Raw genomic sequence first — 13,685 nt, forward strand, 5'->3', positions numbered from 1 at the left:
AATACAAAATTTGCATTTAAATTTAAATGATGTCTCACGTTGGAAGTGCAGTTGTAAAGACATAATTGAATTAGCATTTTCAAATTTTAATTTTTAAATTTACATTTGAGCTTGAATAAAGTCAGTAATATGCTGTCATAAAGTTGGGCTATTGTCACAACTATGTATTATTTTGTATTTTACACTTCACAAATACTGAAAAGCATATTAAATAAGACACTTAGAATGAGTACTGTACTACATCACTTATCTTACAACCCTGTTTCCAAATGTTGGGTCACTCTGCTAAATTTAAATAAAAATAGAATGCAATGATTTACTTAAAACAGTACAAAAACAATTTATCAAATGTTTAATCTGAGAAATTTTATTTTTTGAAAAATGTATGCCTCTTGAATGTGATACTAACAACACTCTTTAAGCATTTGGGAACTTTTGGGAGACCAATTGCTATAGTTCTGAAAGTAAAACTTGCAACTCATTTTTGCTTGATATAAGAGTTCAGCTGCTCAGTTTGAGATCTTTTTTGTCGTATATAATGCAACAAATGCTTTTAATGGGTCTGCAGGCAGGCCGATTTAGCAGCAGGATTCATTTACTATGGAGATTTACTGATGTAATACATGCAGAATGTGGTTTGGCATTGTCTTGCTAATATAAGCATGTATTTTCCTGAAAAAGACATTGTCTGGATGGTAGCATATGTTGCTCCAAAACTAGAATTAGTGATGACTTCACAGATGTGCAAGTCACTCATGCCATGTACACTAATGTACCCCCATACCATCATGGATGCTAGCAACCGTGCGCTGATAAAAAGCTGGATGCTCCTTCTTCTCAATAGCCTGGAGGATGGACTCCATGGTTTCCAAAAAGAATTTCAAATTTCTTTTCTGGATCCTGTTGTTTTTTTTCTTTGCATGGTAAAATTTTAACTTGCATTTGCAGACTCAGCCTCTCTGGGATGTTCTTTTTATACCCAAACATGTTACTGACCTGTTGCCAATTAACCTAATCAGTTGTGGTATATTTTATCAGGCGTTTTTATTTAGCATTACACAACTTTACTGCGCTTTTGTTGCTGCTGTCCCAACTTTTTTGAAATGTGTTGCTGGCATCAAATTCAAAATAAGCATATATTTTGACACAACATGAATTTAGTCAAGAATGCACTAATTCTCGAAAATATTTCTGACATTGAAAGTGTCTTGTTTTTTTAAATGGGGATATGCTAACGTAAGGTACATCTAGGACATATGGCAGACAGTGAAAACCAAACCTACAACCCCTAGACTAACTATATTCTTTACTTTGACCAAAAATATAAAAGTAAAAAGAATGTTAGCATTTTTTACTTCTGTATTGTGTTATGGTGCAAAAACCATAATACATTCATGAAATTTGTGTATTATTACATCCCTAATGAGTACCATGCACCACTGTTCTTCAGCACTGTGATAACAACTGCCTCACTGACATGAACATTAAGGCAGCATGGAAGAGAGGTTACACAGGGAAAGGAGTAGTGGTCTCTATTTTGGACGATGGCGTGGAGAGACAACACCCCGACCTGAAGCAGAACTATGTAAGCACGCCAACTAACTTGTGGTGTGCAATGAAATAAATGAATGAATATGTAGCAAACATTTTAATATTAAAGTGAATATGCACATATGTTAATGTATATATTTGCTGACTTATTGTTAATTTGTCTTTGTAAGGACGCTCGAGCTAGCCATGATGTTAATGGAAATGACCCTGACCCCACACCACGATATGAGGCTACGAATGAAAACAAGTTTGTCCCTCTCTAACTGTGAAAAAAAAACATTGTTCTGATCTATGGCTCTTTGTATATCATTGTTGTCCAAAGAAAAACATGTATCTCTATTTGTGTTGATTTGAATTCTTCTCCATTATTTAAACTTGTCAGCTGCCCTTTGCATTGTGTGAAAATTTCATAATAACTGGACAAATAGAAATGCTTCAAAATCACTTTCAATAAAACTTCTTGCACATGAAAAGTAAAGATTGCTTTTGCCTTCTCCTGTAAAGTTGCCATTTTGACATACTTGTTTTTCTTTTGACAGCAACAATTTGTATAATGTATATAATATTGCATGAACACTGAACATAACCTCATTTAATTTTGTTTTAGACATGGGACAAGGTGTGCTGGAGTGGTGGCAGCCGCTGCTAACAATTTATTGTGCATGGTTGGAATTGCCTACAATGCCAGGATAGGTGGTATGTGTTTAGGAGAAGACAAACAGTGACTGTAATTCCATACTGATGATGGTTATATACTGTGGCCCTAAGTGTATCCCTTGTGCATTTAGGTGTTCGTATGCTGGATGGTGATATGACAGACATGGTGGAGGCCCAATCACTGAGCTTGAGGCAGCAGTACATTGACATCTACAGCTCTAGCTGGGGCCCTGATGATGATGGCAGAACAGTGGATGGTCCTGGACCCCTGGCTCGCCTTGCCTTAGAGAACGGCATACGCAAAGTGAGGTTGTGTTTGTGTGTGTACATGCATGTCAGAGTGTGTTCTATTTCAGAACATTTTGTTTATGAAAAGGCCCTAAGATATTACTACACTGAATTTATACAAAACCAGCATTCAATATAACCAAATAAACAACTTTAATTGCAGCTTGTCTGAACAGATGCATTTTGGCTTCATCATTAAAGAAGACCAAAGTTGAAACTCAATTTAACAAGCTTTAATCAATGATTAGTTTTATATAACAAGTCTCAGGACCTTGCACTAATAAATTGATTATGATGTTAAAGGGTAGGGCTCATATCAGTACTGGTTTTAAAGCTGCACTATGCAGGTTACGAATAAAACAAGTAGCATTACTGAGTTAAAACGAAAAAAAAAAACGTGCTACAATATGGTGTGCATGCGTACTATTTCGAGAGAAGAAGTCGTACTATTTTGAGAAAAAAGTTGTAATATTTCCAGAAAAAAATTACGACATTAAAGTGGCAATACCAGGAGTCGCAATATTGTAGCCAAAGGCTTTGCAAAGGGAAGGCAGCACCTCCTCGTGTTAAAATGAGGGGCGGTGAGGAGTTGGTGGAGTTATACTTTCATATCGATTTCACCCATAAAGAAATACTCAGTCTCCTTGTCTCTCCTGGCACATCAGCACCAGACTGTTATTAGTAAAAGAAATGGCTGCGCAGGAAACTGTGTTTATTTAGAATAAAGAGCCAGACGGACTCTTTGAAGGAGAATCGCAGGCAGAGTCGTCTGCACGGCTATCGGTGGATACATCTCTGTGCCATTCAAAGAGGTCATGAAGTTTCACAGACAATGAGAATGATAATCAAAATGATCGATTCACAGGGAGACAGGAGCGTGTGGAACTCCAGCGCGCCAGTACAGCAACTGAGCCCCCAACATGTTATGGCAGCCCCCTACAGTTAGGCCACTTTATCCTCTAAGTATTACGACTTTTTTTTTTTTAAATATTCAGACTTTTTTCTTGAAATGTTACAACTTTATTCTCTAAGTCTATTATTTTTATTTTTATTAAGAGTGGTCCTGAAACACTGTCATAAAGTTTAAACACTTTGGATCTAAATCAGAACAAAAACAGAACTGCTTCCCTGCAGGGTAGGAAAGGGCGTGGCTCCATCTTTGTGTGGGCATCAGGCAACGGAGGGCGGAGCCAGGACCACTGCTCATGCGATGGCTACACCAACAGCATCTACACTATCTCTCTGGGCAGCACTACCCAGAGTGGCCGCAAACCCTGGTACCTGGAGGAGTGTTCCTCTACTCTAGCCACTACCTACAGCAGTGGCGAGAGCCAAGGCTTTGGCATTGTGAGTCACTGTGCATTTGAACTGTAAAGATGTAGTTTAAAGAAGTTTAATGTACATCTGGAATAGAAGCGGCTGAAGTTTATCAAAGACCTTACTGTTCAAATATTTGATCCTGTAACCTGACCATAAATTGGGACACTGCAAGACTAGGCTATGGGCATATCACATGCTGCATTCCTATTTTGTTCCAGATAAACTTTGAATATAATTTGTATTACTTTGTTCTTTAGTAAAGTAAGTCATATGTTTAGCTCTTTACTTTTACATGTAAAAACACATGATTAGGCCTCTGAGCTGCTCTTCACCATACAAATAAACATGATGACAGTGGTGCGATACCTTTTAATGAATCCCTTTTCTTGTAATATATCACCAAGATACAACAGAAGATGGAATGGGAAGATGTCACTTGATAATAGGTAGAATACAGAAGTTTCAGAAAAGTCCAGAAAGATAAATTCAGGCAAAAGATTGCAAAATACAATCAAACAGGTAATGTATGTCATAGGTCAGGCAGAAAGTGAGGTAGTACTTCAAATACAGATCATAAATAGAATGTCAAAACAATAGAAAGCATTGGTTGTAGACAAAAATGAAGAGAGGATTAAGCAAGGAGGCTGGATTTAGAGGCTGATACTACAGCAAAGGGGAAAAACTCCCAAATAATACTCTTGATTTTGGAAGAAATGTTAGATCAGCTGGTGTCCACAAACTTTTGAGCATATACTGTTAGGTCCAGCATGTGGGAGATGCTTTGGGGATTGTTTATAACTCAACTTAACCAGCTAATGAGGAGCTTCTGAAGACAATAATTAAAGGGATCAGGTGTGATGTATTAGGGTGAGAGCTAAACGCTGCAGACCAGTACGTCTCCAGAAGCAGGTTTAGTGATCACTGATTTACAATGTATGCCCCTTAAAACTCAGAGCTTAAGCGTCAGAAGTACCTGATCTTGCATGATACAACTTTTCTTCATAGGTTGTGTAGGTCCCAGTTGTAACACATAATTTTTTTATTGTGTGCAGGTGACAACAGACCTGAGGCAGCGTTGCACTGATGAGCACTCTGGCACTTCAGCCTCAGCCCCCATAGCTGCTGGAATCATTGCCCTAACTTTGGAGGCAAAGTAATGTTCAACTTCATCCCCTGCTACATAAACAGTTTCACATGAGGGTGTTTTTCCACTGCCCATTCAAAAACAAGAACAGACATAAACAAGTTATGATTCTAGTTCTAGTTTATGTTCCACCTGCTTGAGAGACAATTGGAGCTATAGCATTACCATTATAGTTTGACCACGATTAATAATGTGATCTTCTTTTGGGTCATTTTTATGCCACTGTTTGCTAGTTGTTATGTTACCTTGTTTGCTAATTAGCTTCGCTTCTTGGCTAACAGCTTGTACTGAAATGATATGCTACACTGCTGCATGCACATAAATATGTCTACATTTACACATTAACTACCTTGCTTACTAGATAGCAATTTAAAGCTAATTTAACACTAGTTTTGAGTACATCAAATAATGCATTTTTCTAACCTCTCACAAATGTTTAAACACAGAATCCTGAGTAGAAACAAACAAAGCTTGTGTTTTTCTGTTGAGTATGAAAATAGAACAAAATAAAGTGTATTTGAGCCTAGCAAAATGTTAAAAACATTTGTGTTAGCTTCCTAATTAGCTTGTCAGTTAAACTCTTTACAAAGTAATAATTCAAAACTAGCAAGCACATTAACATTCCATTCTTGTTTAGATTCTGGTCTACCTATTGGCCATGTAGTAGTCACTTTACATTTACCTGGAAAAGTAAAGAATTCGCTAAAATAATTTGCAAGGGAATTTGTAAGGGTTTCCAAAGAAGAAATTCCTTTGGTACCAAACTTGAGCAGGCACCAAAAACCATAAAACTGGTCTTTGGTACTGGACCGATATCCAATGGAAAAAGCAGAGTTACAGTTTTCTGGTGCCAAAGGTTCTGGTATTTTTTGTAGTGGAAGACACCCACCTTATAAAGAAAGCTGTGAACTTTAAGATTAATCATGGATTTAATTGTGTTTATGTACATCTTATGCAGAGGTGTTAAACTTTTATTTAAATGTTCTTCTGAATTTGAATCCATGATTTTAGTCCACTGCTGACCTGGAGGGATGTGCAGCATATCATTGTGAAAACGTCACGTCGGGGTCACCTGAGTGCTCCTGACTGGCAGAACAATGGAGCGGGATATGATGGTAGCCAATTGTTGTCAATAGTTGGGCTAGTGCCTAAACAAAAAAAATCTAGATATCACAGTCAAATCAGTGAAATATTAATTGCCTGTTTTGTTTGTGGTGTTTTTTCATTGGTTGTTTATCAGCAACCTCTTTCATTTATTCTAATAGACTACTGCTTTCTCTTTCATTGTTCTTATGGCAGTGAGCCACCTGTATGGGTTTGGGTTAATGGATGCTGAGGCAATGGTGAAAGAGGCAGAGGCTTGGCGACAGGTTCCTACTCAGCATGTGTGTGAGGAAAGCATTGTTCAGAATGCAAGGTGATATTGTAATTAATTCATGCAATGTGATTCCGAACTGAACACAGGCATTTAGGAGTAATACTAATAGCTGGCTAACAAATTTATCCAACTAAACAAATGGTTCACTCTATCTTGCTGCACCAGAATTATCAGTCCAGAGAGAGTGTTGAGGACAGTGTATAAGTCCTCAGGTTGCTGTGCCCAGCATGGTCATCATGTTGCTTATCTGGAGCATGTAATTCTATGTGTCACCATCACTCACCCACACCGTGGAGACCTTTCTATAACCCTCACCTCCCCATCCGGAACCAAATCTCAGATTCTTGCTATCCGGTAAGAATACACATCAGCCTGAACCTGAACTGACTGAAGATGAAGAGTTAGTACATGATTGCTTTCCAAAACAAAGGTCATTTTGAGCATGTGCACAAATGCTTGACTGTATTACTTTATTACACAATTATCACCCAGAAATGTTTTGTATGATGTTAATTAGCCCCAAAGCCATTCATTAGTAGCAATTCCAGCATTTTTGAGTATAGTATCTTTTTAAGTATCATACTTACGTGTCTGTTTATACATTGGTGTTCTGGTCCAGACCCAATGACCACTCCACTGAGGGCTTTGTGAAGTGGGAATTCATGACCACACACTGCTGGGGTGAGAAAGCAGCTGGAGATTGGATCCTGGAAATCAGAGACACTCCATCCCCAAGTAGGAACACACGACTAAAAGGTGACCAGAACTACAAGGCAATATTCACCACAATTAACCGTTTGCAAAAAAAAGACCTCTTCATGATTGTCTCTAAAAGCCACTTTGTCTGTCAGACAAAAAAACTAACAGAACTCCCTACAACAAACCTACAGTGAGACTGGCAGTAAATTAATCAGAATTATTAGACAAAAAAATGATGGAAAGGTGTTGATGAGGAATGCATAATGCCTGACACGCTATCCTGATCATCTGGAGGATGGTGTTTTTTGTTTCATTCCTGAAATTAGATTGTCTTGAGAAGGCCCACACTCACAGCTCAATGTCAAAACTATTAACAGTCAGACTGTTGTTGGCGCCAAGATAAGCTAAACATTATCTGGGTTACTGTATTTGCTAAAAATTAAGATCAGTTAGCTGGCTACTCAAGCGGATTAAACAGAACTGTACAGTGCTCACATTTGTGTGTAAAGATAAATGTTAATGCACTCAAAAACACGTGATTATTTGTATTGTTCAGTAAAGTGTGCTAAAATGCTTTGTGTAAAGGACAATGGGTCTTCTTCAGCACTGATAAACTCCTGACTAGACTCCGACTAGCACCACCATTAGCTTTAGCTCATCTGAAGCTTCCGCGGCTTTACTTACGCTAAGATTTAACATCAAGTGGCTAAATGATTTATCTAGTTTGTTTTAATGTATATGGTTTCCACAATCATTTTTTGGTCTCTTTAAATTGTCCAAAAATGTAAATTTTGTCAGCTCTCAAACATGTATGTAGGCACCAAACATCATCAAACTCTTGAATGGCTGTGTGTAGGGAAACTGTTAGAATGGGCTCTGAAGTTGTATGGCACCTCTGGCCACCCATATGAACGGCATGAACAGCCCCGCTCAGCTGAGATGTCCACTGATGATGACAACACAGAGGAATATGAAAGTGGGTTTTGTGCTTTATTCAATGTAAACTGTTTAGTTTGATATACTGCTCAATTTACTTTAATGAAATATACCTACCTTCAAAGGGAATACAAAACAGTTCTCTAAGAATTTTGCAAACCACTGTATTTCTATTCTCCTTTTGCTCTTCTCTATCTATTAAAGGCTCTTGTGACTCAGAATGCAGTGAGGATGGCTGTGAGGGCCCAGGTCCGCATCACTGTATTTCCTGCTTGCACTATTTTCTGAAATTCAAGAATGGCACCAGGTCTGACTCTCATGTCATTCATATCATACTCTTGTCTCATTTGTATATGGATGATCATAGTCAATCACAGTCCCCATGGTAAATCATCTCGCTTCTTTGTGGGTGTGCAGGACATGTGTGTTTCAGTGCCCACAGGGCTTCTGGGGTGACAGGAAGCGCTGTAAGAGGTGCTACTCGGCTTGTACAATGTGTACAGGCAGCCGTAGTGACCAGTGCTCCTCCTGCAAACCTGGATATTACCTGGACGAGGAGACGAACAGCTGTGTGACCCGTTGTGAAGATGGATACTACCTTGACCATGGCAAGTATCTGTGGAACAACAGACAAATAGAAAGTATAAGAACTTGTATAAGAAGTATAAGAAGTTTAAAAATGCAACCATCTACCCTGGCTGTGTCATGTAATGGTAAAGCTAGGCTATGTTCATAGAGACATATTTGTCAATATCAAAGCTGTTTCTATTAATTTCAATGTCATGTTAACAAGAAACACCAATGCATGGCATGGAAAATGCTCCATTCACCAGAGCTGAACTTTTGACAGAACATATGACCAGGCTTCAGCCAATACGAGATGGATTAAGGTGGGTTTTGGCACATTGAGTAATATGGAGGTGTAACGAATTATTGCTGTCAGCTCACATTCAGAGCTGCGCAATCCATCGCTATGTTTAACTGTTTCACAAGTACTGTCTCACCAGTGCAAATGCCTGTGGCTGGCACACCAACCAGCTTTAGTTCTACTCGTCCAGCAAATTTTCCCACAACATGCAGTCACAATGGTGATTTTAATACAATGTAAAACAAATCTTTGTGTGACCACTGTATTAAATTATGCAAAAAACAGCAAATTACTTTTGTGTTTGCATATAGCGTACTGATTACCTGTACTGCTCTGCAGATGACATGTAGTAAATGCTGGATGACAATCACATTCCAGAACTGTAGCTTCACTATATAGCCAAAAAGTATCGAGACACCCCTCCTAATCTTTGAGTTCAAGTGTTTCAGCCACACCATAACCACTATAACAGGTGTATAAAATCAAACACGTAGCCATGCAGTCTCCATAGATACAATGGCAGTAGAATGGATCATACTGAAGAGCTCAGTGACTTTAAACGTGGGACTATCATAGGGCACCACCTTTGCCACAAGTCAATGAGAAATTTGTGAAATTTCTGCCCCAATCAGCTGTAAGTCTGTTTGTGTGAAATGGAAGCATCAAGGAGCAACAGCTCAGCCTCAAAGTGGTAGACCACACAAATTCACAGAGTGGGAATACCAAGTGCTGAAGCACATAGTGTTTCAAACTGCCTCTGGAAGGAATATCAGTGAAAGGACTCTGTGTTGGGAGCTTAATGAAATGGGTTTTTCTATTGCCACACTGCTGCACACAAGCCTAAGATCTTTATGCACAATGCGAAGTGTCAGCTGGAGTGGTGTAAAGCATACAGACCCTGGACTCTGGAGCAGAAGAAAAGTGTTCTCTGCAGTGATGAATCATGCTTCACTATTTTGCAATTTGATGGACGAATCGGGGATTGGCAGATCCATATTAACAGCCATGGTTTTGGAATGGAAGGTCCACTAAGCTCATATAGATGGGATTGTCAGGTGTCCACATGCTTTTTGTCGTATAGTGTACGTGCACGCCAAAAGAACTCACTCTGGGTTGACTGTTGGAGAAAGCCAGAACTTACTTGAGAAGGGATAAGGACAGCTGATGAGAAGCCCTGTTTTTATGCTTCTTTCTTTGAACAACAACCACTGGCAGTATAAAATGTTTAAATGGGTTTTGATACCAAAATTTCCTTGTGAACACAGCTTTAGGCTCCTCTATTCTAATAAATCCTAATAACCTGTAATGTTCCTCCCACAGAGGAAAACATGTGTAGGAAATGCAGTGAGAAATGTGTGAAGTGTACTTCATCCAGTATTTGCACTGAATGCCCAGAGGGCACAAGGTAATGGAAGTCATTTCATAATATAATGTAAAGAAGTATTATAGGACCATTATAAACAATTTTTGTATTGTATTCCATTTTAAAGCTCTCTCATGCTTTCTCTCTTTCTTAGCCTAATTGGAAACAAATGCCAGAAGAGTTGTGAGGCTGGTACTTACTACAGTGAGCAGAGTGATGCCTGTGAGCTGTGCCATGCAGCCTGTGCCACCTGTGCAGGTTCTGACTATTGACTATCCTATAAGTATAGGAGAGAGCGTGTGGAACTGGTTTTAATGGTGTATGGTCTGTATCTTTAATAAGGTGGTTTCAGATATGTGAGTATGTATTCATGTGGGCACAGCTGCAGGTCTAGAGTCATGCAACCGCTGTGCTGATGAATATCTGATGGAAGAATGGAGGTGTATGCCTTCTTGCAGCCAGGGCTTTTACCCCTCACAGTCCCGTTTGGATAACACAGGACCGACACAGAACTTTTGCAGGCGGTATGTGTATGAAGCTCTTTTACTATGAATCTGTTTGTCAAAAAATAATACTAATAATAACATAATGTAAAAAGCAGCTGTGTCAAAGCTCTGAATAGTAAGATGCAAAAAAAAAGCTTTCCCGAGTTGCACTTCTTCCTCTTTTTTTACTACTGATGTGTTGCAAAATATTATTGGCTAACACACAGCATGTTACACTGGTTTTGACCAGCAGGGGCAGCTGTTTTTTTCCTTACCCTTTTTGTCTGCCTTAACTGAGTCAACAAAAGTTATAGTACAAAAAAAGGGAAATTTGTCAACAGAAAATACATAAAAAAAAACACGAAAGACGTGAAACTACACAAGTGTCAGTACAACAACAGAGAAACGTCGTAAAGCAATTAAAGAACAGATAAATAAAAAGAAATAAAAATAGCAAGAGGGAAAATGGAGCATTAGTAGGTTAGAAGGAACTTTGCCATGGACATATACAGGTTTTTTGTTATTAAATTCGAACATTTGGACATATAGCAAAAGAACAAAGAATAGCTGACTATGTATGTGTTTTTTACAGAATGTTACTAGAGTGTTGTTTAATTGAACAGTTTGAGTATGGTACTTTTAGACAGCCACTTTAATTGAAAATAGCTTATTTTAAAACTGGTAAGCATTTTGGTATTGGAAAAGTTCGGGTGGTGCTGCACTAGAACAAATGGTATCTTGCCAGCTCTAGTTTTTGTCATGTCTTTTGATGTTTCCTTTGCGCTCAGTGTTTTCAGGGTGTGTGTTTTTCTCTGCACAGGTGTGATGCTAGTTGTCTAGTCTGTATTGGTCCAGGCAAAGGGAACTGTACTGTGTGTGTGGATGGACATATACTGCAGAACGGAATGTGTGTGCTGAGTCATGACTGTGGTGATGGTGAGTCAGTCATCCCAAACTTTCAAATGCTGTTATTTGACCTTAGAAGTGATCATCACAGGGCACATTTTTGTGTGTATGTTTGTTACAGGAGAGTTCCAGGACGACAGAGGGAACTGCCATGCATGTGATAGCACCTGTTATAAATGCAAAGGGCCAAAAAATGATGACTGCATTGAGTGCACAGCTTCTCGGTGAGGATCAGTGCTTATTTTCAGGTTGCCTGATGCTGAAAAGTAGTTCTTCCACTTTGGGAATGTGTCAGTGTGTTTAATAACAACATGCAGAGGTCAACAGTTCTTGTCCTGGGTAGGTGCTGCAATTTTTTGATTTTCTTGCTCAAGCACACCCAATTCAACTCGGTAGTTAGTGATTAGGTTTAGTAAGTAAGTTTGAGCATGGCAGTCCTTACACTGGGCTGGACTGTGACCAGGGCCCGTTTTCAAGAATCTTCTCAGAGGGTGCTGATCTAGGATCTGTCCCTCTCAGTAAAGTCTTAGTAAATAAGAAGGAATTTCATCCTAGATTAGCACTCCTACTCTCAGAAGCAGGCCCAGAACTCATAACCCCAGATCTAGAGAATAAATAATTGCAAGCTGACATCGTATACACCTTAATTTTCTCTCTGGTATCCATTTTGAAACAAATTTATATTGCTCTAGTCAATTTTGTATATCTCTCTGTCACGTGACCTCTGTTAATTTTCTGTGGCACTATTGGTTATACTCTTTAAGTATAGTATTGTGCAGAAGTTTTAGGACATCTGAGAAAATATGTAAAGATACATAACTAAGTAAGTGTTTATTTGTTAAAAATACATTCAGATAATTAGAATAAATATAGATAAACAAATATTAATAATAATATATTATACTCTAGCACTTTTCAAAGACTTAAAGACAAATTTTCAAAACACAAAACAACATGACAGACATGAAGACAAGCAACACAAAACCATAGGAACACAAGCAGAAACATGACAAGTCTTGGTGGAGAGCAAATTTAAGGTTGTGGTTGATTATAAATAAACAAACAAAATGAATAAACAAACATTGTGATTTGATGTATCAGTTGGTTAGCTTGACTGTTTCCAAATCTCTCCTCAAAGAAGCCCTGTATTTAGTTTCCACACAATAGTATCAGTACTGCACTAAATTAAATCAAGTGTGTTGGTGATGGTACTAGATATTAATAACAATGAAAACATTCATTTTTGTCATGTTTTTTGTATTTACTGCTATGTAATATAATGTTTTTTTACAGGTACAGTATTGCATATCAGTAACATTTTTTACTGTCAGAATTTAATACACAGCAAATTTAAACTCAGTGAGTCCACTCACATAACAAAGTACACTGCTTTTTAAATGAAAAAATGCAATTAATTGTGAATAATTAATAATCTCTATTGTCACAATTGCATTTGTCATATTAATTTCATTTGTCATATGTGCTAAAATTTGACCCTAATGGAACATTATTAAATTAATCTAAAAAACAAAAAATCATACATAATAATATGCTTAACTGTTTAGTCATTTGATAGCACCACAATAAAGTATTCTTTAGTTGAGGTTATCTGTTTCTGCTCTCATGTCTCAGCTGGTTGGATGAGGGCCATTGTGTGGCTCACTGCTCAGAGGGGAAGTACCAGTCTAGCGGACAGTGCCACGTGTGTGACCACACCTGTGCTGAGTGTGTGGATGCTGGCCCTGCTAACTGCACTAGCTGTGACAAAGGTGAGAGGCAACTGAATGAAGACAATTCTTTATTTCTAACACAAATGCTTATAGGTTTTGATGTGTTCTTACCTTCAGGAACATATAGTGCTGTCTATAAGTAAAGGCAACTAGCCTATTTTGGCTTTATGTTTTGAAATTTGAAACAATGACCATGCAGTTAAAATGCATTGGTTTAAGTCAATCGAAGACACGTAGTCAACACATGGAACTGTATGGAAGAAGCACAAATGCATCGGTGAACTTAGCAATAGCAAACAACTCAGCAAATCATGTAAGACCTATATATATAATAATAATAATAATAATAATAATTATTAT

At 38.1% G+C, this 13,685-nt stretch overlaps 1 protein-coding gene across 1 annotated transcript in view; it reads left to right on the forward strand.

Moving 5' to 3' along the window:
* pcsk5a (proprotein convertase subtilisin/kexin type 5a) overlaps positions 1-13,685 on the forward strand; it is a 46,055-nt gene that overhangs the window by 3,899 nt on the left and 28,471 nt on the right. Inside the window, exons 4-22 of the mRNA XM_036581005.1 lie at positions 1,451-1,585; positions 1,722-1,798; positions 2,159-2,247; positions 2,340-2,512; positions 3,631-3,843; positions 4,869-4,969; positions 5,972-6,075; positions 6,260-6,377; positions 6,504-6,692; positions 6,958-7,094; positions 7,894-8,013; positions 8,178-8,280; positions 8,391-8,581; positions 10,162-10,246; positions 10,359-10,462; positions 10,587-10,728; positions 11,510-11,625; positions 11,717-11,819; positions 13,228-13,364. Of these exons, the coding sequence (XP_036436898.1) occupies positions 1,451-1,585; positions 1,722-1,798; positions 2,159-2,247; positions 2,340-2,512; positions 3,631-3,843; positions 4,869-4,969; positions 5,972-6,075; positions 6,260-6,377; positions 6,504-6,692; positions 6,958-7,094; positions 7,894-8,013; positions 8,178-8,280; positions 8,391-8,581; positions 10,162-10,246; positions 10,359-10,462; positions 10,587-10,728; positions 11,510-11,625; positions 11,717-11,819; positions 13,228-13,364 (2,437 nt within the window). The remainder of the gene's footprint in view (positions 1-1,450; positions 1,586-1,721; positions 1,799-2,158; positions 2,248-2,339; positions 2,513-3,630; positions 3,844-4,868; positions 4,970-5,971; positions 6,076-6,259; positions 6,378-6,503; positions 6,693-6,957; positions 7,095-7,893; positions 8,014-8,177; positions 8,281-8,390; positions 8,582-10,161; positions 10,247-10,358; positions 10,463-10,586; positions 10,729-11,509; positions 11,626-11,716; positions 11,820-13,227; positions 13,365-13,685) is intronic.

Source organism: Colossoma macropomum, unplaced genomic scaffold (genome assembly GCF_904425465.1).
Source record: "Colossoma macropomum unplaced genomic scaffold, Colossoma_macropomum, whole genome shotgun sequence".
Lineage (NCBI taxonomy): Eukaryota > Metazoa > Chordata > Actinopteri > Characiformes > Serrasalmidae > Colossoma > Colossoma macropomum.